At 28.3% G+C, this 23,688-nt stretch overlaps 2 protein-coding genes across 2 annotated transcripts in view; both read left to right on the forward strand.

Annotated features, from left to right (window-relative positions):
* The window catches only part of LOC119601134 (IDLSRF-like peptide), a 111,952-nt gene that overhangs the window by 47,831 nt on the left and 40,433 nt on the right, over window positions 1-23,688 (forward strand).
* LOC119601145 lies at window positions 5,431-6,751 on the forward strand. The gene has a single exon (XM_037951909.1). It carries the CDS (start codon window positions 5,587-5,589, stop codon window positions 6,631-6,633), a length of 1,047 nt encoding a protein of 348 aa, XP_037807837.1. The 5' UTR covers window positions 5,431-5,586; the 3' UTR covers window positions 6,634-6,751.

Raw genomic sequence — 23,688 nt, forward strand, 5'->3', positions numbered from 1 at the left:
TTATTATTTTTCTATACAAAACTTTTGCGTTTAACTATTTTGTCATGGAAAATTTTCTGTATAAAAGTTTTTTTACATAGAGAAATTTCCGTATAACAGTTTTTTATAGAAAATAATGTTATTGAAATTTTTTTCATGGAAATTGTGTAACAGTTACTTTTTATAGAAATATATGCGTATAACAGTTTTTCTGTAAAAAACTACTTTCTCTACACATACATTTGCGTATAACAGTCTTTCTATAGAAATAACTTTGTATAACAGTTATATTTGTTAAATAGATTTTTTTAATACAGAAAAATATTGTTATAAAAGTTTTTTCTTGAGACAACATTTTGTAGAACAGATTTCCTGGTAAACTTGTTTTCTTTAGAAAAATTGGTTTATAGGTTATATGTTGCGTATAACAGATTGATCCAACAGTTTTACATAGATAAGTGTTTAATTTTTTTGTGTCACCCTTTTTTTATAGAAAGAAAACTGTCCTAAAATTTGTTTCTCAATATGTTTATAACAGTTTATATATTTCCGTAGAAAAATCTCAATTTCTCTATTTCTATTAATTTTCTTATATTTTTAAATACCTTGACTTAATTTAAAGTTTCAGCTAAATGTTTAGTTACCCGATATGCAAAATTTACATATGAACATTTACTTCAATTCGGTGTAACACTTTTACATAAGAGTATGTTGAGTAGTAGCTGAGTAGTTGTAGTTGTTGTAAATACTAGCTCTAATAGTGGTTTTTCTCTTACAAACACTTTATTAATATGCACAAGTTGATTACTGAGTGTCTCATGGGATGCAATGTTATTTTCTATTTGCGCCTGTTAGTATGCTTCAAATATTTACCTGCATATTTTGCTAGCAATAACTACCCAACAGTTGAGCAGAGAATCAATGTATACTTTTTTAAAAAAAGGGCTAATTTTGATCTAAAAAATGTATTTACTTGCTTGACTTGAATTTATATATTGAAAGGTAAAAAGCGAAAATCCATCCGCCACTCTGGTAACTCCAAGTATTCCAAAGAGTAATCACTTTATTTTATTTTTATTTTAGGTAATTTAATATTACCCGATCTACAGGGTAATGTTATATTTACTAAAACTTTTTGGTTTGTAAGACTTTTTATGCAAATACTCTTATACTTAGTCATGTCTGAATTTGACTTTAAATTAAAATGTTTTAGTAAAAGCCATTTAGTTTAGCTGCATCCAACTTCTAATGCAATTACTTTTGAAAATGAACACGATAGAGTAAATGTGAAATGGTTTAATAAGATTATGAAAGTATTTTACTTAAATGTAGAGTAAAATTACTATGAAAATCCCACATACATAAATATGTAGTGATTTTGAGGAAGATTTTCCTGGAAATTTTTTAATTAAAAATGTTTAAACTTTAAACTTGTCCATCCCTAACTTAATGTTTAAAAAAGTTTATATTACTTGAAATATCCTGCAAATTGTTGATTCCAAGAAATTAATAGATAATATCTCTTTAATTTAACTATTTCAAACGTTTAACAAAGCTAAATGTATGTTTTTGATTAATAACTAGTTTAATTTCTAATTTATTAAGTATTCCCTTGTATATTAACAAATTTCAAAGAATTATATTCAAAATCCATTCATACTTATTTGCTTTAGATAAATATTTATATTACTATAGCATACCTTGAAGCGTTTTTATATAAGTTTTTGTTAAATTATTATTTCTTTGAACAAATACCTGGATTTTATTTTTAACATTTTAATAAAACTAAAGCAAGTTTTGAGGAAAATTAACACAACAAAAAATAAGCTTAATTTAGTCAATTAAAAATTGTTTTTAATGCCTAAAATTATACTTTATTTTAGTAACATTTAACAATATAAAGCATACTTTATATTGCATAGATCGAAACGAACAGTAGTCGAATAGTTAAAGTAATGTCGTACTTGAATGTAACGTTTTCATGTCTAGCCTCATATGCTGGGAGTTTTGTGGCGAAATAGGTTCCCTATAATGGTCTGGTTAGATTTCAGCAGTTCATATCCTTAGAACCTTTTTAGTCCGACGACTAAACACAATAGCTTGCTATTGTTTCCACTTTTTGGCCGTTCTTCACATACGATATCTTATGCTTCGTAATGGATCTATTATTTTTTCTTTTATACCGTTTAAGCAGCATATCGGACCTGCAAAATCGTCTTTCAAGCTCATGTTTAAGTTTAGGAACAGTTTTCATGGAGTGATGTCTCCGATTTCCAATTTCCCTGCTTTTTAATGAGTTCTGCTGCACGCGCAAATGTTAGTATGTTTATGAAGGTCCCTTCACAACAGTCTTTGTTCAGTAATGCTTCTAATTCTTGGTCTTTAAACTTTCTTCGATGACGTGGGAGATTTTTGTTGTCCTCTCTGTCAAAATTACCACTTCTGATGTTCACAATCCATCTCCCTTAAGTTTCAGTGAGCAATCAAAGTGCTTAAATGGCCCTTTTGTAAGTTTTTTCGATTTTGCCTAAAATCATACTCCATTTCTGAGACGCATTAGTTTTTAATAAGTACATTTCTATATATTTTAATAGTTATCACCTTAAGCGTTTATATGCCTTTCTTAAAAGCCTAAAAGTAGGCTTTCAAATGTACTAATTATGGAACTAGTTAGTTTGCTTTCATGTACGATTGGTTTAAAAACATTCTACTTAACATTTTGATCCTAAAAATAGACTTTAATTTTTCTACAGCGTTATACCAGTAATAAACAGTTAAAATAAGTATTTTTTTTATATATTTCTTGTTAATATTTTTCATGGCTGTTGCTTCTAAAAAGACATTTCTTGTTAAAGTATAAATATTTTCCCTACAGCCTTGAAGTATGCTTTAACGTTTAATTAAAACAACGCCTTTGCATACTTTAAGTTCTTTTGAAATAAAAAGAAAATATTTTTAATTTAGAATAATATTCTTTAAGCAATAATATAGTTCTATTACATTCTTGAAAATTTAGGCTTCAATGATTTTGTATGAACTTATAGCAAACTAAAGAATACTTGAAGAAAAAATTTTTTTATAAGAATTAAACCTATTAATGTTAACATTACCATAAAAAATTTGCTATATACTGCTTGTGAAAAAATCAGTTTTCTTTAGCAAATAAAATTCTTTTCAAATAAATCTTATAACTATGATTTAATTTCTAATAAAATGACATTTATTATTCAATTAAAATGTCTTTTAGAAATGAAATTTACCTCAAAAAACCATTTCAATTAATTTTCAAGTTTTTAAAGCATACTTGTAGGTACTTAAAATATTGTATAATTAAAAAGAAAACACTTAAATTTGAAACCAATATTAGTAAGCAATTAAAACGAAATTTCTTAAACTAATCTCTTTATATAAATTACTTACTTGCTGTAGACTAAAGCTAATCATTACAACAATGATGACATAATTATTTTAACAAACAACTAAAAGTATGCTGTAATAAACCAAATTAGCTACACCTCAAACTAGGCTATACATGAAATGAAACATGTTGTAAACTTTAATTTATACACTTAAATATGTAAGTAGTTTGTTAAGCTTTTTTTTTTGATAACATTTCTTAACAATTCTACCAAAATCTTTTCTTATAAATCTTCTTTGTTTGGCTTACATTATTTCTCACCACAAAAACCTTAAAGTGATTTTGTGTTTAGTAGTTTCTAAAACCAAAAAGCTATTTATATACACTTTTTATAAAACGCTTTTAGAGCATACAAGTGTATATTTTCTTATGTTTTATACTCTCACTGTTATACTGCATAAATTTTGTGTAATGAAAATAATTATATGCACATAAATTTTACGCTTAAATACCAACCATCCCAAACAACTCTTTAGAGACTGTGTGTGTGTGTGTGTGTGAGAGCCCCTTGGAAAAGCTACTGCAAATGAGAAGGACATGTAAATGTAGTAGAAAATTTCCTTTACATTTTCTTTATTTAATTTTTCCTTTTTTTTCCTCTTTTAACCAGTATATAAAGGTGAATAATTGTTAAAGAGATTTTTGTATTTTATTACCGTTGGTAAATGAAAATTAGTTATGGTAGAAAAGAGAGAAAAATTTAAATTATGAAAATATGCAAAACTTTGACTTGTAAATCACTTATGTTGTTGGGTAGAGTTTTACAAGACAAATTGTTTAAGGAGCTGCTTAATAAATTTGTTACATTTTTACTTTTGCAGAGCCTTGAAATAGGCAACAAGTTATGAAATATGATTTGACTTAAAATACAACAAAAAATAATTAGCTTTTTATTAAACTTTCTCTTTTTAGTTTTCTATAGAAAAAACTGTTATACACAATATTTTCTATAGAAAACAATGCATATACAAGTTCTTCTAAAGAAAAAAAAGATTATACACAAATTATACTAAAAATAAACTGTTATACAATAATTTTTGTATAAAAGTAACTGTTAAACTCTAAATTTTTATCGAAAATACTGTCATGCGCTATATCTTATAGGATAAAAACTGTTATACACAAATTTTGTATAGAAAAAAACTGTAAGACTAAAATTTTTGTACAGGAAGAAACTGTTATACTCAAACCTTTTTCTATAGAAAAACTGTTTTTTCTATAGAAACACTATTTTTTCTATAGAAACACTATTTATACAAATTTTTCTAAAGAATAAACTGTTATACACAAATTATACAAAACATAAACTGTTATACAAAAATCTTTTCTAAATAAAAAACTAGTACAGCTGTTATACACAAATTTTTTATGAAAAAATATTATTTTCGGATAGATGAAACTGTTATACACATAATTTATCTCTAAAAAAATTGTTGTACACCAATTTTTTACAGGAAAAAAATTTAAATATATAGAAAAAACTGTTATACACAAAAAAATCTGTTATAAAAACATGTTTCTAAAGAAAAATCTGTTATACAATAATGTTTCTAAAGAAAAATCAGTTATACAAAAAGAAAAAACTGTTATACACAAACTTTTTTAAAGAAAAACTGTAATTTTCTAAAGGAAAACTGTTATACACAAAGTTTTCTTTAGAAAAATTCACACATATAAACTGTTATACACAAAAACTTCAAAAAAACTGTTATACTTAAATTTTTCTATAGAAAAAAAACGGTTATACAAAAATTTCAAAGACACATGTCTATACAGAAAACTGTTATACAGACATTTTTCTTATTTTTTTTTTTCAAAATTGTTAATCGATCGTCTAGTGCCAACAACACTTTTGTAAATTATTCGTTCATTGATAAGAGTTTCTTAATTTTTCCATATTTTAAATTTCGTATAACAGTTTTAGCAGTTTGAAAGTAAATAAATTTGTACTTAAACCAGAACTTTTCAAACTATTTTTTTCTGACACTAACAATTCTACAAAATGAACTTTTGTGTCAAATTCTCTAAATTTATAAATTTAATAAAGACAAATTTAAATTTCAAGCACGTAAATTAAAGCAAATTGTCAGTGTGTTAAATAAAAAATCAAACGTAATTTAGAAAAAAAAAATTCTTTAGAAAAAAAACTAAAAAATTCAAAATTCTAAAAAGAAAAAACTTTCTCGACAATGCAGTCACTAAACCACTTCAAGTGTCGCACTAATTGCAAACACCAAGAATGTCAACGTCATGCTTACTTGGGGGTGGTGGACCGCAACGAGGCACCCGACTGCGGCGGCACTCAACAAGAGCTGACGGGCTCTTCAATTTTCTTGGAAAATGTCATAGATTTATCACACACTTTGGCACAGATTATGATTTTATGCGGCATACATGAGTGTAAAGCAAAAACCTCGGTAGACATTATAACTTACTCTTTGCTGCATTATGATTTGGTGTGCTACTGCCTGGATGCCACACCAACGAAGAGATTACGCAAAGAGGATATTTTTCATGAATTGGGTAGAAAGTGTCTGATGAATCGTGTGGAGGCTCATTTGTGTTATAATATCATCAAAAGAGGCTTTAAGGCTTTCTACTATAGACCTCAAGGCCAGGAGGCAGAGGAAGGGAAAGAGAATGATAAGCCTACATTTTCCCAGGAATGTGTTTATGTGCATGCTGCCAAAAAGACAGCAGAAGCTTATGCTCAATTTGAGGGTTTGTCTTGTGATGAACAACGTGGTGTGGAGGCTAAAATTATGGCGGTCTATAAGAAATTCTATGACCGTCTGCAAACACGACAAGCTAAGCCCGCTCAAGAAGATTGTAATTGTTGCTTTTGTGCCAAGACTAGAGGTCATTTGGTTTATGGTCAACCTCCACCTTGTGCTGAAAGCCCGGCCAAAAAATCACATACTTGTCCTCATTGTTGTAAAAAGAAAAAATCTCTTAAACTTATACATCCTCGTACTATTACACCTAAATGCCCGGTTTGTCATCGTTCACGCAACTTTTGTACTTGTGCTAAATATGAATTCGATTTACAATGGATTGATAGTATTTGGTCTAGACCTGATATGCAGCTTTATTATGAAGAGAATATAGTGAAAGTACCTGTGGAAACTATACCCGGTTGTTCTCCTCAATGTGGCGAGGAGGAGAAGGGAGAAGAAAATCAGCCAGGAGTAGAAGAGCCAGAAATTGCTGGTCTAGGAGAGCAGGAAGATAAATAAGAGGAGAAAGGGAATTAAATGAAGGATAATTTAAGGGATAAATTTGAACTTATGTGTGCGTGTTTTGTTTTTGCAAAAAATTTTCTTAAATTTGATTTTTTCACATAAATTTCATTGTTTAGACCTAAATTTTCTAAAAAATTTTTCAAAAAAAATTTTTTATTTTTAGTAAATTTTTGAAAAATTTTCATTCTTTAGTAAATTTTCGAAAAATTTCCTTTTTGTAGGAAATTTTCGAAAAATTTCATTTCTGTAGGAAATTTCGAAAAATTTCCTTTCTTAAGGAAAATTTCGAAAAATTTCCTTTCTTAAGGAAAATTTCGAAAAATTTCCTTTCTTAAGGAAATTTTCGAAAATTTTCTTTCTTAAGGAAATTTTCGAAAAATTTCCTTTCTTAAGGAAATTTTCGAAAAATTTCCTTTCTTAAGGAAATTTTCGAAAAATTTCCTTTCTTTAGGAAATTTTCGAAAAATTTCCTTTCTTTAGGAAATTTTCGAAAAATTTCCTTTCTTTAGGAAATTTTCGAAAAATTTCCTTTCTTTAGGAAATTTTCGAAAAATTTCCATTCTGTAGGAAATTTTCGAAAAATTTCCATTCTGTAGGAAATTTTCGAAAAACTTCCATTCTTTAGGAAATTTTCGAAAAACTTCCATTCTTTAGGAAATTTTCAAAAATTTTCATTCTTTAGGAAATTTTCGAAAAATTTTCATTCTTTAGGAAATTTTTGAAAAATTTCCTTTGTTTAGGAAATTTTCCTAAATTTTGCTTTCTTTAGGAAATTTTCGAAAAATTTGCTTTCTTTAGGAAATTTTCGAAAAATTTGCTTTTTTTAGGAAATTTTCGAAAAATTTGCTTTCTTTAGGAAATTTTCGAAAAATTTGCTTTCTTTAGGAAATTTTCGAAAAATTTGCTTTCTTTAGGAAATTTTCGAAAAATTAGCTTTCTTTAGGAAATTTTCGAAAAATTTGCTTTCTTTAGAAAATTTTTGCAAAATTTCCTTTCATTAGTAAATTTTTGCAAAATTTACTTTCCTTAGTAATTTCTACTTAACTTTTCCTTCTATTAAAGAATTCATCCTAAAATTAGGCAATAGTTTTTATTTACAAACCCCTTTATAGTAGGCTATTAAAATAATCTTGTTTAAAATTTGATTTATAACATTCTAAACAAAATTATTTATTTAAGCTGTAATTTGCCCATAATCAAGCTCCCTTTTCACCCGTATTTCTTATTGAACATCTCATCTTAAAAGTATACCAAACATTTTGTTTGCCTAACTCTTTAGTTAGCACAAGTTTGATTTATTACATTCTTAATAAAATTATTTATTTAGGTTGTAATTTTCCTCCAAATGTTCCAAAGATTCAATTTTATATTAAACTATACTTTGTGTAAAACACCTAAGCCTATATGTATACTATAGTTTTTATTTGCTAAACTCTTTAAATATTTATAGATTTTAAAATTTCTTGTTTTAATATGCCTAAAAAATAAAATCATTATTTTGACAGTTTCTATTTATTTTATACCTCTTAAGACTTTTTTTGCTACAAAAAGTTACCTTTTTTCTTTGTCTGCCTTTAGTTTATGAACTCATTAAAGGGTTGTTTGTGAGAAAACGAAAAGTATGTCTTAGAAAAAAAGGTTATTTTTTCCTTATCTAAATTTACTTGGACCTAATTTATAAATAACCATCTTAAGTATTATTAATTTTAGTCTTTTGCCAAGAAAAAAAGGGTTTTTTTTTGAACATTAAATAAATATGAAAGTTTTGGGCTTTTATTTTGAACCTTCAAAAAAGGTAAATAAAAATTAATGTCTACTTTTGGGCTGGCAAATAAAAAGTTATTTACAGTTTTAATTTAAAGAAAATTAAAAAAAATCCTGGATAAAATTTAAATTAAATTTGTTACAAGTTGTTAATTAAAATTAATTTTCTTTTCTATAGCTAACCAAAAAGTATGCTACATTTTTTTAAATGCTTTAATATCATAAAAATCAATTGAATTGCAGCGAATTAATTATAACGAATAGTTGTTATTAAAACTTATTACTCTGTCGTTTTTTATTACCAAAAAAGGGCCATTAACAAGTATCTGTACATGTTTTTTGACAAATTAAAGCTGTCAATCATACAACACGTACCACACACACACTCACACACACACACAATATTGCAATTACTGTGTGTATAAATGTATATGGGAAAACCATAAAAAATGTCCTCTTTTTTACTCACTTTAGTTTAGTGCTTTTAAGCTCCTATAAAAATTATTGTTTTACGCATATGACGCACATAAAAAAATTTGTTGCACATCTGCCTTTTCTACAATTTAAGTTTTTCTCTCTCTCTCTCTTATGGTTTTTTCCAACGTTAGATGTTATAGTGTTTTATCCTTTTTGTGCTAAAGTATTAAAAAAATGGATTTATGCATTTGAGTTATATGGTAACATGCACATAAATACATTTAAAATGTATTTTTTTTTATTAGTATTTAAAAGCAACAGCCAGCAACAACTGTGATAAGAAATAAATAACGTTTTGAAACAAGTAAGAATGTATAGTAGGTCATGGCCGACCATATGATACCCTACATCAGTGAGTATGTTATATGAAACTGAGATTTGCCGAAATTTCTAGGGATTCTACAACATATAACATAGTTATAAGCTCAAAAGCCCTATTCGGGGGTGCAGTTGTATGGGGGCTAGATGAAATAATAGACCGATTTCAACCAACTTCGTTCTTGGGTCAAAAGAAGAGTATGTGTCAAATTTCATCAAATTATATTAAAAATTGCGACATGTGGCGTGCGCACAAGGTTTACATGGACACACAGAAAGACACACAGACGGACAGACAGACATCGACTCATAAGGAGATTCTGAGCCGCTTGGTATACTTAAAGGTGGGTGTAGGACCAATATTATTGTGTGTTACAAACACCAGCACAAACGCATAATACCCTCCCCACTATAGTGGTAAAGGGTATAAATATATGATTGAGAATGTAAGTAACAGTGAAGAGTGATAAAAGAGAAAAACATTTGTATAGGAATTTGTTTTTATTAAAAATCATTTACTGCAATTTAATGGGTTAACACGAACCTTTAATACCTTGCATCTAAGTATAATTCTAAAAAAATTTTCAAATTTAAATTATGTTCTCTAGAAAGGTTGTTCTCTGAAAGGTTTGATATGAATTTGTTTTTATAAAAATTGTAGAAGTGTTCTTTCTATAGAGAAAATCTGTGGAAAAATATCTGCATATGAGTATTTTCTATTTAAAAAAAACAGTATAATAGTTTTTATTTCATAGAAAAATAATCTGTATAACAGTTTTATTCTGCAGATAAACGTTTGTCCGTCCGTCTGTCTGTCTGTCGGTCTTTCTCTGTGTCTGTCCATCTGTGTGTCTGTTGAAATGAATTTTCTAAAGACCCCAGATATTTTCGAGATCTAAAAAAACGGTGTAATAGTTTTTTTCTATAGAAAAGTAATATGTATAACAGTTTTATTCTATAGATAAACGTTTGTCTGTCACTCTGTCTATCTGTCTGTCTGTTCGTCTCTCTGTCTGTTCATCCGTTTGTGTGTCTGTTGAAATAAATTTTCTAAAGACCCCGAATATTTTCGAGATCTAAAAAAAACAGTATAATAGTTTTTATTCTATAGAAAAATAATCTGTATAACAGTTTTATTCTGCAGATAAACGTTTGCCCGTCTGTCTGTCCATCCGTCTGCGTATCTGTTGAAATAAGTTTTCTAAAGACCCCAGATATTTTCGTGATTTAAATCTTCAATAATTCTGTCGGACATGCTTTCCAAACACACTATGCTGAAGAGTATATAAGAGTCCGCAAAGGTGAATATATGTAGAACTCTTACATGTTTTCTATAGAATAATCTGTATAAGAATTTTTCTATAAAAAATCTGCAAAATGTTTTGTCTATTGAAAAAAATCAGTTTAATGTATTTTTTAATACAGTATGAGAGTTTTTTAAGAGAAAAAATTGAGTATAAGAGTTTTTTTAGAAAAAATCTGTATAAAAGTTTTGTTTTTTTTTTTAATTGTGTAAAATTGTCACTATTGCAAAAAAATTCTATAGAAACGAGAAAGAGTTTCTTCTATTGAAAAAAATCTGTATTAGAGTTAAATTTTAAAAAAAATCTGTAGAAAAGTTTTTCCATAGAAAAATACTGTATAAATGTTTTTTTCTATAAAGACATCAGTTTAAGAGTTTTTATCTGTAGAAAATATCTATATAAAATATTTTTCCTATAGAAAAAATCTGTATAAGAGATCAGATCAATATATAATGGAAATTTATTGCAATTTTTTATGAAATATTAAGGAAAAAGAGGAAAAATTAAATCGCATATTATTTATGAACATTTCTTATTCTGAATGAAAATGTTTCATTTCAGATATGAATTATTTTTTTCTGGGCATTTTTAGGTTACACAAAGTTCTACAAGTTTTTCACTTAAGATTTATATTTTGCAGCAAATTTTATTAAATAATAAGGCGCAATTTTTACATTCATCTCTTTTTATGCCATATTTGCTTACAGCAAAAAATATATAAAACCTGATAATTTATTAAAGTAAATCCTTTACACACATTCACAAACATAAATCCATTTAATACATACTTACATACACACACACACACGGCAATATAATATATTTAAGTAAATGACTGGATGGCTACATATCAAAAATAAAATTTATATTCTCATGCCAGTAAAATATGAAATATATTTTATTAAATTACTTGTAAAAAAAAACTTAAATAAATATAAGTAAATAAATTTTGAAACATTGAGTAAGAGTAGTTTTTTATATGTATTGTGTATAGTATGTCCCGTAGTGTCAGTTGTTTATTGGAGTTGTCTGCCAGAGAGGACATTTATTATTAAAATACAAAAAGCAACATATGAAAAAGTACGACATGTAAATCTTTTAAATCGTTGGGGGATTATGCATATGAAATAATCAGCGTTTAAATATGCAGCACTAGCACCACCTCTCTTGTATATGACTATAAAATAAATATGAAACTTTATAATTTTTGTATCACTTTGCTACTAAAAATTGCAGTCATATATATTCGTATTAATATAAAAATTGCAACTCATGTTTGCAATTTCTAGTAGCAGGCAGACATAATTGCAGGCCAACACAAATATATTTTTGTGCTTTAGCAGCGCACACTCAAATTTGTTAAACTAATATGGCGAGTATTGATGTTATTTTTGTTTGCGTTTAGTTTTTCCTAGCAGCAATGTAACTTTATTTTGGTTTTGCTACTGCCAGTTGTAGTTTTATTTATTATTTTTTGGCAATATTGATGCTGCAATTTGTAAATAAACATATGTAGGTATGTATGTAAGTACACTCACAGTTTTATGACATTTCATGAGCTTAAATTCAATATTACACTTCACATTTGTACGCATGTACAGTGTCTCTCATAATTATTCGAATTTGGGTAAACTATAAAAAGAAACCAAATATAATAATATATTTTGTGTGCAAAATAAATAAATTAATTTGTTATATTGTCTAGATAGTCCTTATGTTTGATATCACGCTTTTTAAAACTTGAAAATTTTGCATTGACTTAAATTAATTGTGCTTTTTTAAAAAAAAAGTCCATGAAATTGCCTCACAAAAGTATACGAATTTTTCCTGTATTTCATATTTGATCATATTATACGCAACACAAATTTAAGAATCAAATGGTTTTTATGCGTAATATTGTTTTAAGGGGTTACTATCCACGGAAAGGATATATTTTTGGCCCATTTGGTCCACAATTTTGGGGAATTTGTACCCTGTTTTCATGTAATATCATTAAAATAGCGATTTTTGGCCATAATTGTAAATTTTTATCCTTTTTTCCAGAGATAAAACAAAAATTTGATATTGGGACTTAAAAGACCCCTTGGGGTATCTAAAAATAATATTTTTTGTTACAAGAATCTGTATTTAAACGTTCCAAGATAAATTATTCGGATCATTTTTCTGTCGCTAATTCAATATATTGGAACTTAAGTCCATTTTTATAATACTAGGATCAACTATTTTTCGGGAAAGTTTTCTGGTATATATTCTTTTAGATATCAGCTTTTATACATTTTAAGTTTTCAATGTGTTGTGGAAGTGTACAACTCCAAAACATGCCTCGAAGAAGCACCATTCAAAATAGTAAAATCATTATTTTTATATACCAATGGTCTCCATGCTGCATGGCACGATATCATTATGATCACATCAAAAATGTTGATATGTGTTTAAATATTATTTACTATGATCAAATTAAAACCAAAATTTAGGACTTACAGTGTTATTGTAACGGGCAACATAAGCGTGAAAGTTACGAGTAGTAAAAACTGGAATCTACTATATAGGATGACGTTTTGTTAAGGCATGTTTTGGGGTTGTATACCGCTATAATATATTGAAAATTTAAAATACATTAGTGCCAATATGTACATGAATATACACTAGACAACTTTGTCGGTAAATATCGTCCCTAGAGGTACGAAAAGGGACTTATGATCCAGATAATTAAATTAGAAACTGAAAAACGATACCAAAAATACATCTTGGAACTTTTAAGTACAGATTCTTATAACAAAAAATATTATTTTTAGATACCCTATGGGTTCTATTAAATTCCAATATTAAATTTTGGTTTTATCTCTGGAAAAGGGGTGAAAACATTACAAATATAGCCAAAAATCGCCATTTTAATGATATTACATGAAAAGAGGGTACAAAGTTGTATGTATGTATGTATGTATGTATGTATGTATATGTATGTATGTATGTTGTATGTATGTATGTATGTATGTATGTATGTATGTATGTATGTATGTATGTATGTATGTATGTCTGTCTGTATGTATGTCTGTATGTATGTATGTATGTATGTCTGTCTGTCTGTCTGTTGTCTGTCTGTCTGTCTGTCTGTCTGTATGTCTGTCTGTCTGTCTGTCTGTCTGATTTCTGTCTGTATCTTTCTGTCGTCTGTCTGTCTGTCTGTCTGTCTGTCTGTCTGTCTGTCTGTCTGTCTGTCTGTCTGTATTCTGTCTGTCTGTTCTGTCTGTCTGTCTGTCTGTCTGTCTGTCTGTCTTGTCTGTTCTGTCTGTCTGTCTGTCTGTCTGTCTGTCTGTCTGTCTGTCTGTCTGTCTGTCTGTCTGTCTTCTGTCTGTCTGTCTGTCTGTCTGTCTGTCTGTCTGTCTGTCTGTCTGTCTGTCTGTCTCTCTGTTTGTCTGTCTGTCTGTCTGTCTGTCTGTCTGTCTGTCTGTCTGTTGTCTGTCTGTCTGTCTGTCTGTCTGTCTGTTCTGTCTGTCTGTCTGTCTGTCTGTCTGTCTGTCTGTCTGTTCGGGTGATCGATTATTCGACATTTTCCAAAAACCGGTTTTCGAATAGTTCGAATAGTTGACATTTAAAAAAAACCGGTTGATATTTTTCAAATTCAGAAAAAACCGGTTAACCGGTTTTTCATTATAAATAAAAAAACGTATTTTAATTTGAAAAACTTAATGTTTATGTTTAAATTTGATTAATAAAACATGGCCCGAAATGATTTTTAACAGTTTAAAAGATTATAACTTTAGATCTAGTCGTCTGATTTACATTATTTCTTTAATATAAAAAAATTAGGAAAAAAGTGGGACACTTTTGTTAAACATAAGGTAATCATAGCTTACTTTAAAAGCCCTGTTTAGGAAATTTGCATAGGCATTCCAACACTTCCATAAAATTTCAGCCGTAAATTAATTATTGTAATTGGAATATAATCTTAAGATTGATAAAATTTTATCAAATAGTTATCAATTTTACAAATAAATTTTTTTTAATTAATTAGGAAAATCAAAAAAGTTTAACTAAATGAGCTTTAGAAAAATATACGCTAGCTCCTCGACTCGAATATTTTTAAAATTTAGGCGGGCTGTATTATTATTTACTTAAAAATTTCATTTAAATAATCTTTGAATACAAAGCAAATAAAAGTATTCGAAACCGGTTTTTAAAAAGTGAAAAAACCGGGTTATTCGATATTCGAAAAATCAACATTAAGAAAAAACCGACACTGGTAAAGCAGAAAAAACCGGTTTTAAAACCGGTTGAAAAATCGAGTCGATCACCCTAATGTATGTATATATGTATATTAGGGTGATCGACTCTAAATATTTTTAGTATGACGAGTGATAAAAATGTGTATTTTGCGGCAAATGCTGACTAATATATTAGTAAAAGTAAACACTGGAAATAATTAATAATATGAAATATTATTAATATAAAGGACTACACATGAAATAAATTAATTTATTTTTTTAATGTTTACTTTAAAGTTTGAGTGTGCAGTTGTAACGAGATGTATTTAATTTAAAACTTTAAGATATGCAATAGAATAATTTATGATCTCAGCCTTAAGTTTAGGCAATTGTTTATGACAATAAAGAAATAGCTGAGACTCATTGTTGACAGAGAGATTTTATAAAGATTTCGATTTAGTTTTTGAGAAAAATTTTGTGTAATAATCTTAATACATTTCCTCCTAAACATATGCAACAAATTTGTATTCATTTAATTCTATTTAAGTATACTATGATTTATTACAATTACTACTGACCCCTAAAAGTATACCAGGGTTTGTGGTAACTTTTGTAAGCTATTTAAATGATTTGCTTTGTTTCTTGTTCTAATTTTATCAACAAAATACTACTTGTTATCCCACAACTAAATCCGTTTAGCTAAAGTTTTTCAGCTAAAAATTGTTTATTTTATATTCTCTTACAACTTTTTTATAACAAGTCATAGCGACTGATGGTCGTATTGTGTAACATTTTAACACATAATAACTTAAATACAAGGACAAATACAATGTCATACACAGAGTGGCTAAAATATAGCAGAGACCACAATCTACACTTTTAATACATCACATTCAAAATAAAAGAAAAAAAACAACAAAATTGCAAAGAGAAACGGAAAAAATATACTAAAATGTTTTCACTAGCAAACTAAATGTATAAAGTTTTACTACTACAACAAAGAAACAAGTAAAAACTAATGAATATCTGTTGCAGTAACTGTCTCTTATATGTTTTTCTTTTGTATATAAAAATAAACAAAAATTGCTACAAATTACTCTGAGCAGAGAGAGAGACTCAAAGGGAAACCACAAAATTGTATTTAAATAAATGTTGTGTTAGTGAACTTTAATGTTAAGATTGACATTGAGTATTTGGCAGACATTTTTTTTCTTTAATTTGAAAATTTTTAATATGAAAATCAAAGTGGATATTTGGCCAATCAGTGTCATCTAATCATTTTTTTTTTTTTTGGGTTGTTATATGGTCAAATAATTTAATTTAGTTTTTTCTTTCTATTAAAGCTTTTAGTGTTAGAAAAAAGTTAGATAAAGTAAATAATATGATATGTTTTATGGTGTTAATAAAACGGAGGATGATTGGTGGTGGTGGTTGTTAAGTTGATGGCAAAAGTAATAATCAAATCAATGTCATTAACATTGAACAGTTTGTTGTTTCTGGTTTCTTTCTTTTGAATACCCTACGTCATACAGTTCTGTCAATTCAAACGTATGTTATTTATTCAAATTTAGACGATTTTTTAAACTCTTCTATAGTCTAGTCTATAGTCTAGTCTATAGTCTAGTCTATAGTCTAGTCTATAGTCTAGTCTATAGTCTAGTCTATAGTCTAGTCTATAGTCTAGTCTATAGTCTAGTCTATAGTCTAGTCTATAGTCTAGTCTATAGTCTAGTCTATAGTCTAGTCTATAGTCTAGTCTATAGTCTAGTCTATAGTCTAGTCTATAGTCTAGTCTATAGTCTAGTCTATAGTCTAGTCTATAGTCTAGTCTATAGTCTAGTCTATAGTCTAGTCTATAGTCTAGTCTATAGTCTAGTCTAGTCTATAGTCTAGTCTATAGTCTAGTCTATAGTCTAGTCTATAGTCTAGTCTATAAGTCTAGTCTATAGTCTAGTCTATAGTCAGTCTAAGTAGTCTAGTCTATAGTCTAGTCTATAGTTCCTAGTCTATAGTCTAGTCTATAGTCTAGCTATAGTATAGTCCTATAGTCTAGTCTATAGTCTAGTCTATAGTCTAGTCTATAGTCTAGTCTATAGTCTAGTCTTAGTCTAGTCTATTAGTCCTAGTCTATGTCCTGTCTATAGTCCAGTCTATAGTCTAGTCTATGTCGAGTCTATAGTCTAGTCTAGTCTGTCTATAGTCTGTCTATAGTCTAGTCTATCGTCTAGTCTATATTCAGTCTATAGTCTAGTCTATAGTCTATCATAGTCTAGTCTATGTCTAGTCTATGTCTGTCTATGCATCTATAGTCTAGTCTATAGTCTAGTCTATAGTCTAGTTATAGTCTAGTCTATATAGTCCTATAGTTATCATAGTCTATCTATATCTGTCTTAGTCTAGTCTATAGTCAAGCTAGTCATAGTCTAGTCTATAGTCTAGTCTATAGTCTATCTATAGTCTAAGTCTATATTCCTAGTTCTATAGTCTGTTTATCTAGTCTATGCTATAGTAGTCTAGTCTATAGTCTAGTATATCAGTCTAGTCTAGTCTATAGTCTAGTCTAGTCTAGTCTATAGTCTAGTCTATATAGTCTATAGTCTATAGTCTATAGTCTAGTCTATAGTCTAGTCTATAGTCTAGTCTATAGTCTAGTCTATAGTCTAGTCTATAGTCTAGTCTATAGTCTAGTCTATAGTCTAGTCTATAGTCTAGTCTATAGTCTAGTCTATAGTCTAGTCTATAGTCTAGTCTATAGTCTAGTCTATAGTCTAGTCTATAGTCTAGTCTATAGTCTAGTCTATAGTCTAGTCTATAGTCTAATCTATAGTCTAGTCTATAGTCTAGTCTATAGTCTAGTCTATAGTCTAGTCTATAGTCTAGTCTATAGTCTAGTCTATAGTCTAGTCTATAGTCTAGTCTAGTCTATAGTCTAGTCTATAGTCTAGTCTATAGTCTAGTCTATAGTCTAGTCTATAGTCTAGTCTATAGTCTAGTCTATAGTCTAGTCTATAGTCTAGTCTATAATCTAGTCTATAGTCTAGTCTATAGTCTAGTCTATAGTCTAGTCTATAGTCTAGTCTATAGTCTAGTATATAGTCTAGTCTATAGTCTAGTCCTATAGTCTAGTCTATAGTCTAGTCTATAGTCTAGTCTATAGTCATAGTCTATAGTCTAGTCTATAGTCTAGTCCTATAGTCTAGGTCTATAGTCATAGTCTATATGTCCGAGTCTATAGTCTAGTCCATAGTCTAGTCTATAGTCTAGTCTATAGTCTAGTCTATGTCAGGTCTATAGTCTAGTAGTCTAGTCCTATAGTCTAGTCTATAGGTCTAGTCTATGGTCGTAGTCTATAGTCTAGTCTATAGTCTAGTCTAGTCATAGTCTAGTCTATAGTCTAGTCTATAGTCTAGTCTATAGTCTCGTCTATAGTCTAGTCTATAGTCCTAGTCTATAGTCTAGTCTATAGTATAGTCTATAGTCTAGTCTATAGTCTAGTCTATAGTCTAGTCTATAGTGTCTAGTCTATAGTCCTATAGTCTAGTCTATAGTCTAGTCTATAGTCTAGTCTATAGTCTAGTCTATAGTCTAGTCTAGTCTATAGTCTAGTGGAATAAAATATTTGTCTAAACTTTTGTTTGTTGTAGGATCAATAAAATTCGTTCTAACTTTAACAAATACACATTTTTTTAAGTTTTCTTTATTTTGATTATTTTCTAGTTTCCTGTTTATTTTTCTAGGGCGAAAAGTAAAACTCCTTATAAAGAAAATACGTGTTTTGGGCAGTTAATGTTGATGATAATGAAACAAACAAGTTTTTGCAGTTCAATACAAAGTTTTATAAATTGATTGCCGGATGGGGGTTATAAGTTCGCAAAAAATAAATAAAACACAGCAGATAAAATTCTACAAAATTTTCTTTAAATTTTAGATAATTTCTAAGAAAAACTTAATACAAATAATATTTTTTAGAAAATCTCTACAATTTGTTTTATGTGAGACATTTTTGCTTCTTGTCTATAAGATTTGTATTTAATTTTTCTCTTAAATTTCAAACATTGTTGCCTACTTTTAAGCGCTCAGCTTACTTGAACATCTTTACAGATTTTTAAATTTTCTACATTTGTATTTTTCCACACTGTATTCCTTGTTGGCTTTAAAGTTGTTTTTTATGGCTTTGATGGTTTATGCTTCTAAGGCATTACTTCTTGCCTCTTAACTACTACAACTACACTTAAGTATGTTGCCATTTACTTGTTTATTTGTTGCTGTTTGTGTTACAACACAAGTACTTGTAAATCGTTTGTTTTTCTTTAATGGTTTTGATTTTTTGCAACATGTCAGTTTTTAACATTTTGTAGCTAAACACCTCTCTCCTTCGAATATATGATAAATTGCCAACCATTGTGGCAACAATTTGCTAACAATGGCAACAGTAGTTGTAGTAAGAATAACAATAAATTGTTTATTATGTCAATGTTAAGTGAGTTCCATTATAAAAAATAACAAAATATATGTGTTTTTCTTTATTTATTTTTGTTATTGTTTCATATTTGTTGAAAAACTTTTATTGTGTCAGAAGTGAGAGACGGGGGATTAATTTTGTTTTCACTTTAAGTAATGACTTATTGAAAATGAACTTGTGTTTGTATTTTATAAAATGTTATTAGCTAATGCTTAAGTGTCTGTTTTTAGAAAATGTCCCTAAAATAGGCAACACTTGAAAGAAATTTTATGATATGAATATTTTTAAATTAGAAATGGTTGCTCAGTTTATTCCTAGCTCAATTCTAGTTCAGTTCTAGTTCAGTTCTAGTTCAGTTCTAGTTCAGTTTCTAGTTCAGTTCTAGTTCAGTTCTAGTTCAGTTCTAGTTCAGTTCTAGTTCAGTTCTAGTTCAGTTCTAGTTCAGTTCTAGTTCAGTTCTAGTTCAGTTCTAGTTCAGTTCTAGTTCAGTTCTAGTTCAGTTCTAGTTCAGTTCTAGTTCAAAGTTCTAGTTCAGTTTCAGTTCTAGTTCAGTTCTAGTTCTAGTTCAAGTTCTAGTTCATTCTAGTTCAGGTCTAGTTCAGTTCTAGTTCAGTTCCTAGTTCAAGTTCTAGTTCAGTTCTAGTTCATATTCGATTTCAGTTCTAGTTCAGTTCTAGTTCAGTTCTAGTTCAAGTTCTAGTTCAGTTCTAGTTCAGTTCTAGTTCAGTTGTCTAGTTCAGTTCTAGTTCATTCTAGTTCAGTTCTAGTTCAGTTCTAGTTCAGTGCTAGTTCAGTTCTAGTTCAGTTCTAGTTCAGTTCTAGTTCAGTTCTAGTTCAGTTCTAGTTCAGTTCTAGTTCAGTTCTAGTTCAGTTCTAGTTCAGTTCTAGTTCAGTTCTAGTTCAGTTCTAGTTCAGTTCTAGTTCAGTTCTAGTTCAGTTCTAGTTCAGTTCTAGTTCAGTTCTAGTTCAGTTCTAGTTCAGTTCTAGTTCAGTTCTAGTTCAGTTCTAGTTCAGTTCTAGTTCAGTTCTAGTTCAGTTCTAGTTCAGTTCTAGTTCAGTTCTAGTTCAGTTCTAGTTCAGTTCTAGTTCAGTTCTAGTTCAGTTCTAGTTCAGTTCTAGTTCAGTTCTAGGTAGGTCAGTTCTAGTTCAGTTCTAGTTCAGTTCTAGTTCAGTTCTAGTTCAGTTCTAGTTCAGTTCTAGATCAGTTCTAGTTCAGTTCTAGTTCAGTTCTAGTTCAGTTCTAGTTCTAGTTCAGTTCTAGTTCAGTTCTAGTTCAGTTCTAGTTCTAGTTCAGTTCTAGTTCAGTTCTAGTTCAGTTCTAGTTCAGTTCTAGTTCAGTTCTAGTTCAGTTCTAGTTCAGTTCTAGTTCAGTTCTAGTTCAGTTCTAGTTCAGTTCTAGTTCAGTTCTAGTTCTAGTTCAGTTCTAGTTCAGTTCTAGTTCAGTTCTAGTTCAGTTCTAGTTCAGTTCTAGTTCAGTTCTAGTTCAGTTCTAGTTCAGTTCTAGTTCAGTTCTAGTTCAGTTCTAGTTCAGTTCTAGTTCTAGTTCAGTTCTAGTTCAGTTCTAGTTCAGTTCTAGATCAGTTCTAGTTCAGTTCTAGTTCAGTTCTAGTTCAGTTCTAGTTCTAGTTCAGTTCTAGTTCAGTTCTAGTTCAGTTCTAGTTCAGTTCTAGTTCTAGTTCAGTTCTAGTTCAGTTCTAGTTCAGTTCTAGTTCAGTTCTAGTTCAGTTCTAGTTCAGTTCTAGTTCAGTTCTAGTTCAGTTCTAGTTCAGTTCTAGTTCAGTTCTAGTTCAGTTCTAGTTCAGTTCTAGTTCAGTTCTAGTTCAGTTCTAGTTCAGTTCTAGTTCAGTTCTAGTTCAGTTCTAGTTCAGTTCTAGTTCAGTTCTAGTTCAGTTCTAGTTCAGTTCTAGTTCAGTTCTAGTTCAGTTCTAGTTCAGTTCTAGTTCAGTTCTAGTTCAGTTGTAGTTCAGTTGTAGTTCAGTTCTAGTTCCGTTCTAGTTCCGTTCTAGTTCCGTTCTAGTTCCGTTCTAGTTCAGTTCTACATATAATTTAAAAACATTATAATACATCCCTAATACCATTTGGTGTAAAGTAAACCAGGAAATGATTTGGAAATTGTAGAAATTATTTAAATTAGCCTGAAAGTATGCTTTTGAAATTTAAATTAAAATATATAATAATGGTCCTTCTGCTGCAATTTCCTTTTTAAAATTGCCAACATTTGATATAACTATACAACATTTTAGCTGTTCTACTAAGTGTTATTAAACCATTACAATATCTTTTACGGCCGCATGTTAAATTTGATTAGTCAACGCAAGGGATTTATTAAAAACGAAAATGCTTATTTTGAATAATAACAACATTTAACTAGAATTTCTTTTGAAACATTTAAAACTAAGTAATAGAATAGACTAAGCTTAGAACAGCATAACAAATTTTCCGAATTAACTCAAAAGATAAATCCCCATAGTAGGCAACATTTTAGGAACATTATTAAGAAAACTTTTTAAGCCACGAGATTAAACAAAAGTTTTGAAAACTAAATTTAAAAATATAATCAATTGTTGAATATTCTCATATACAATTTTTGCCTTAAAATATGCTTAACATTTTTGTTAAAACTTTAGTTCGTATATAATTTATTTGGCCTTGTTATGAAGTTATTCGTGTTAAAACTACTTTTTTTCATATTTTAAATTAATAATTTAAAATATGATTTAACAAAAAACTTTGAAATATTTGTTAACATTATTTTGTTAAGTATTGTTTAATTATTAAATTCTATACTGTTTGGTTTTTGTATACCAAGTTTATTTCCGTTTGTATTGTGTGTGCGTGTGTGTGTGTGTTAGTTGACAGTAATGAATGAAATATAATTTACATGCCGTAATTTATAATGGAGCAAAACATTTCCGCTTGCATGCCACAATAATTTTTGTGTATTTTATGAGTTTATGAAAAAAAAAAAAAAAAACACAAAAACTTTTCTGTTTAAATAATGAATTTACAGTGGAAGTAAATAAAATATTTAGGTTAAAATGTTGAAGAATAATAACAAAAGTTATTCAAAAATTGGATCAAATATTTTTTTAAAATTTTTATTTTTAAAGTTAGTATTTAATATAAAATACTATTTATTAGCAGTTTTTTATTTAAATATTTAAAACCTAGAAGTGTTTAGTTTTATAATGGTTTTGAAATTTTAAAATCGCTTGAAATTTAAAAAAGTTATGCTTATTTAAACAAATTAAGACATAATTAATATTAATCATACGCACTGTTAGCTATTATTTTAAAATATTAAATTTTTACCAAAATAGTCTAAATTAAAACCAATTTTTATTGGAATCATGTTCTCATTAACTAAATTGTCAGTTAATAAATGTTATATATAAAATTTTAGCCTTAATGAGGTGAATTTCTTTAGAACATACTTAGTTATTTTAGCTCTACTGTTTAGAGTTTCAAATTTATTCGATTTGGTTGCCATTTAACAAAATAGTTCAACATGCAAACTTGTCATACGAATAAAATTTATACGCCTATTAACACTACATACCAAACAACAAATAACTTTCAATAGTCTTGTATACAAAAAATTTAGCTAAAATTCCAGCTAAATCCTCTCACTCTATCACATCAAAAAAGGCCAAAGTTAAAGCGAGTTAATGAGTTACATTTAAAGTGATTTGAGTTTACATCACGTATAACTCATTACGTTTTATGACAAAATTAATCAAAAATATATTTATATATAAATAGTTGTTTAAGTCATCATACAATAATGATTATAGCATTTTTTTATTTCAGCTTTAATGTAAAAATTATCTTGAAAATATCAAATAAATAACAAAGTGTTATTTTAATTACATTACACATTTTATTTGTTTTATTCTTAAGTTAGATTTAACTGTTAAATTCAAAAAGTCAAACATTTTTGCTAAGGGAATTCCCGAAATTTCTTGTTATGTTGTCATTTTAATACCTTAAAGATTTCCATTAGATGTCTAATTATAAAAGCTTGTTTTAATTAAATTCAAAATAAATGTTTTTATCAAGTTCAAGTAAAAAACATATTGCATACTTTTATGTGTTATGTTTTCTATAAAGAGTTTGCATACTTTTAGGTGCTGTGTTGCTAAAACATGTATCTCTCGTTTGCTTGCCTTAAGTTATAGATAATACTCTACTTTCTCTTTCTCTGACACGAGTATAAGGAGGAAATTTATGAATTATTTATTAAGCTAAGATATCACAGGTGCATTAACTTTATAACAGTTAACATGTTAAAATCTTATCTGGATTGTTAATAATGTTACTTGCTTAATACACAAATTTTTAAAATTTACATTCGCAAACATTTTCTACTACATTCTTAGGGAGAAAGACAGATATTTACAGTTGATAGTGGTATACAGGGTTGGAAAGTTTAAATATTAAATATTAACTTCTATTATATCTTCTACTTTTTTAGTACTAAACTGAAAGCTTTTACATTTGGGTGGCGATTTCTTTATTG

The sequence above is a fragment of the Lucilia sericata genome, unplaced genomic scaffold, assembly GCF_015586225.1.
Source record: "Lucilia sericata isolate MDLA Ls3-8-SP2 unplaced genomic scaffold, ASM1558622v1 Contig000144F_arrow, whole genome shotgun sequence".
Classification (NCBI taxonomy): Eukaryota; Metazoa; Arthropoda; class Insecta; order Diptera; family Calliphoridae; genus Lucilia; species Lucilia sericata.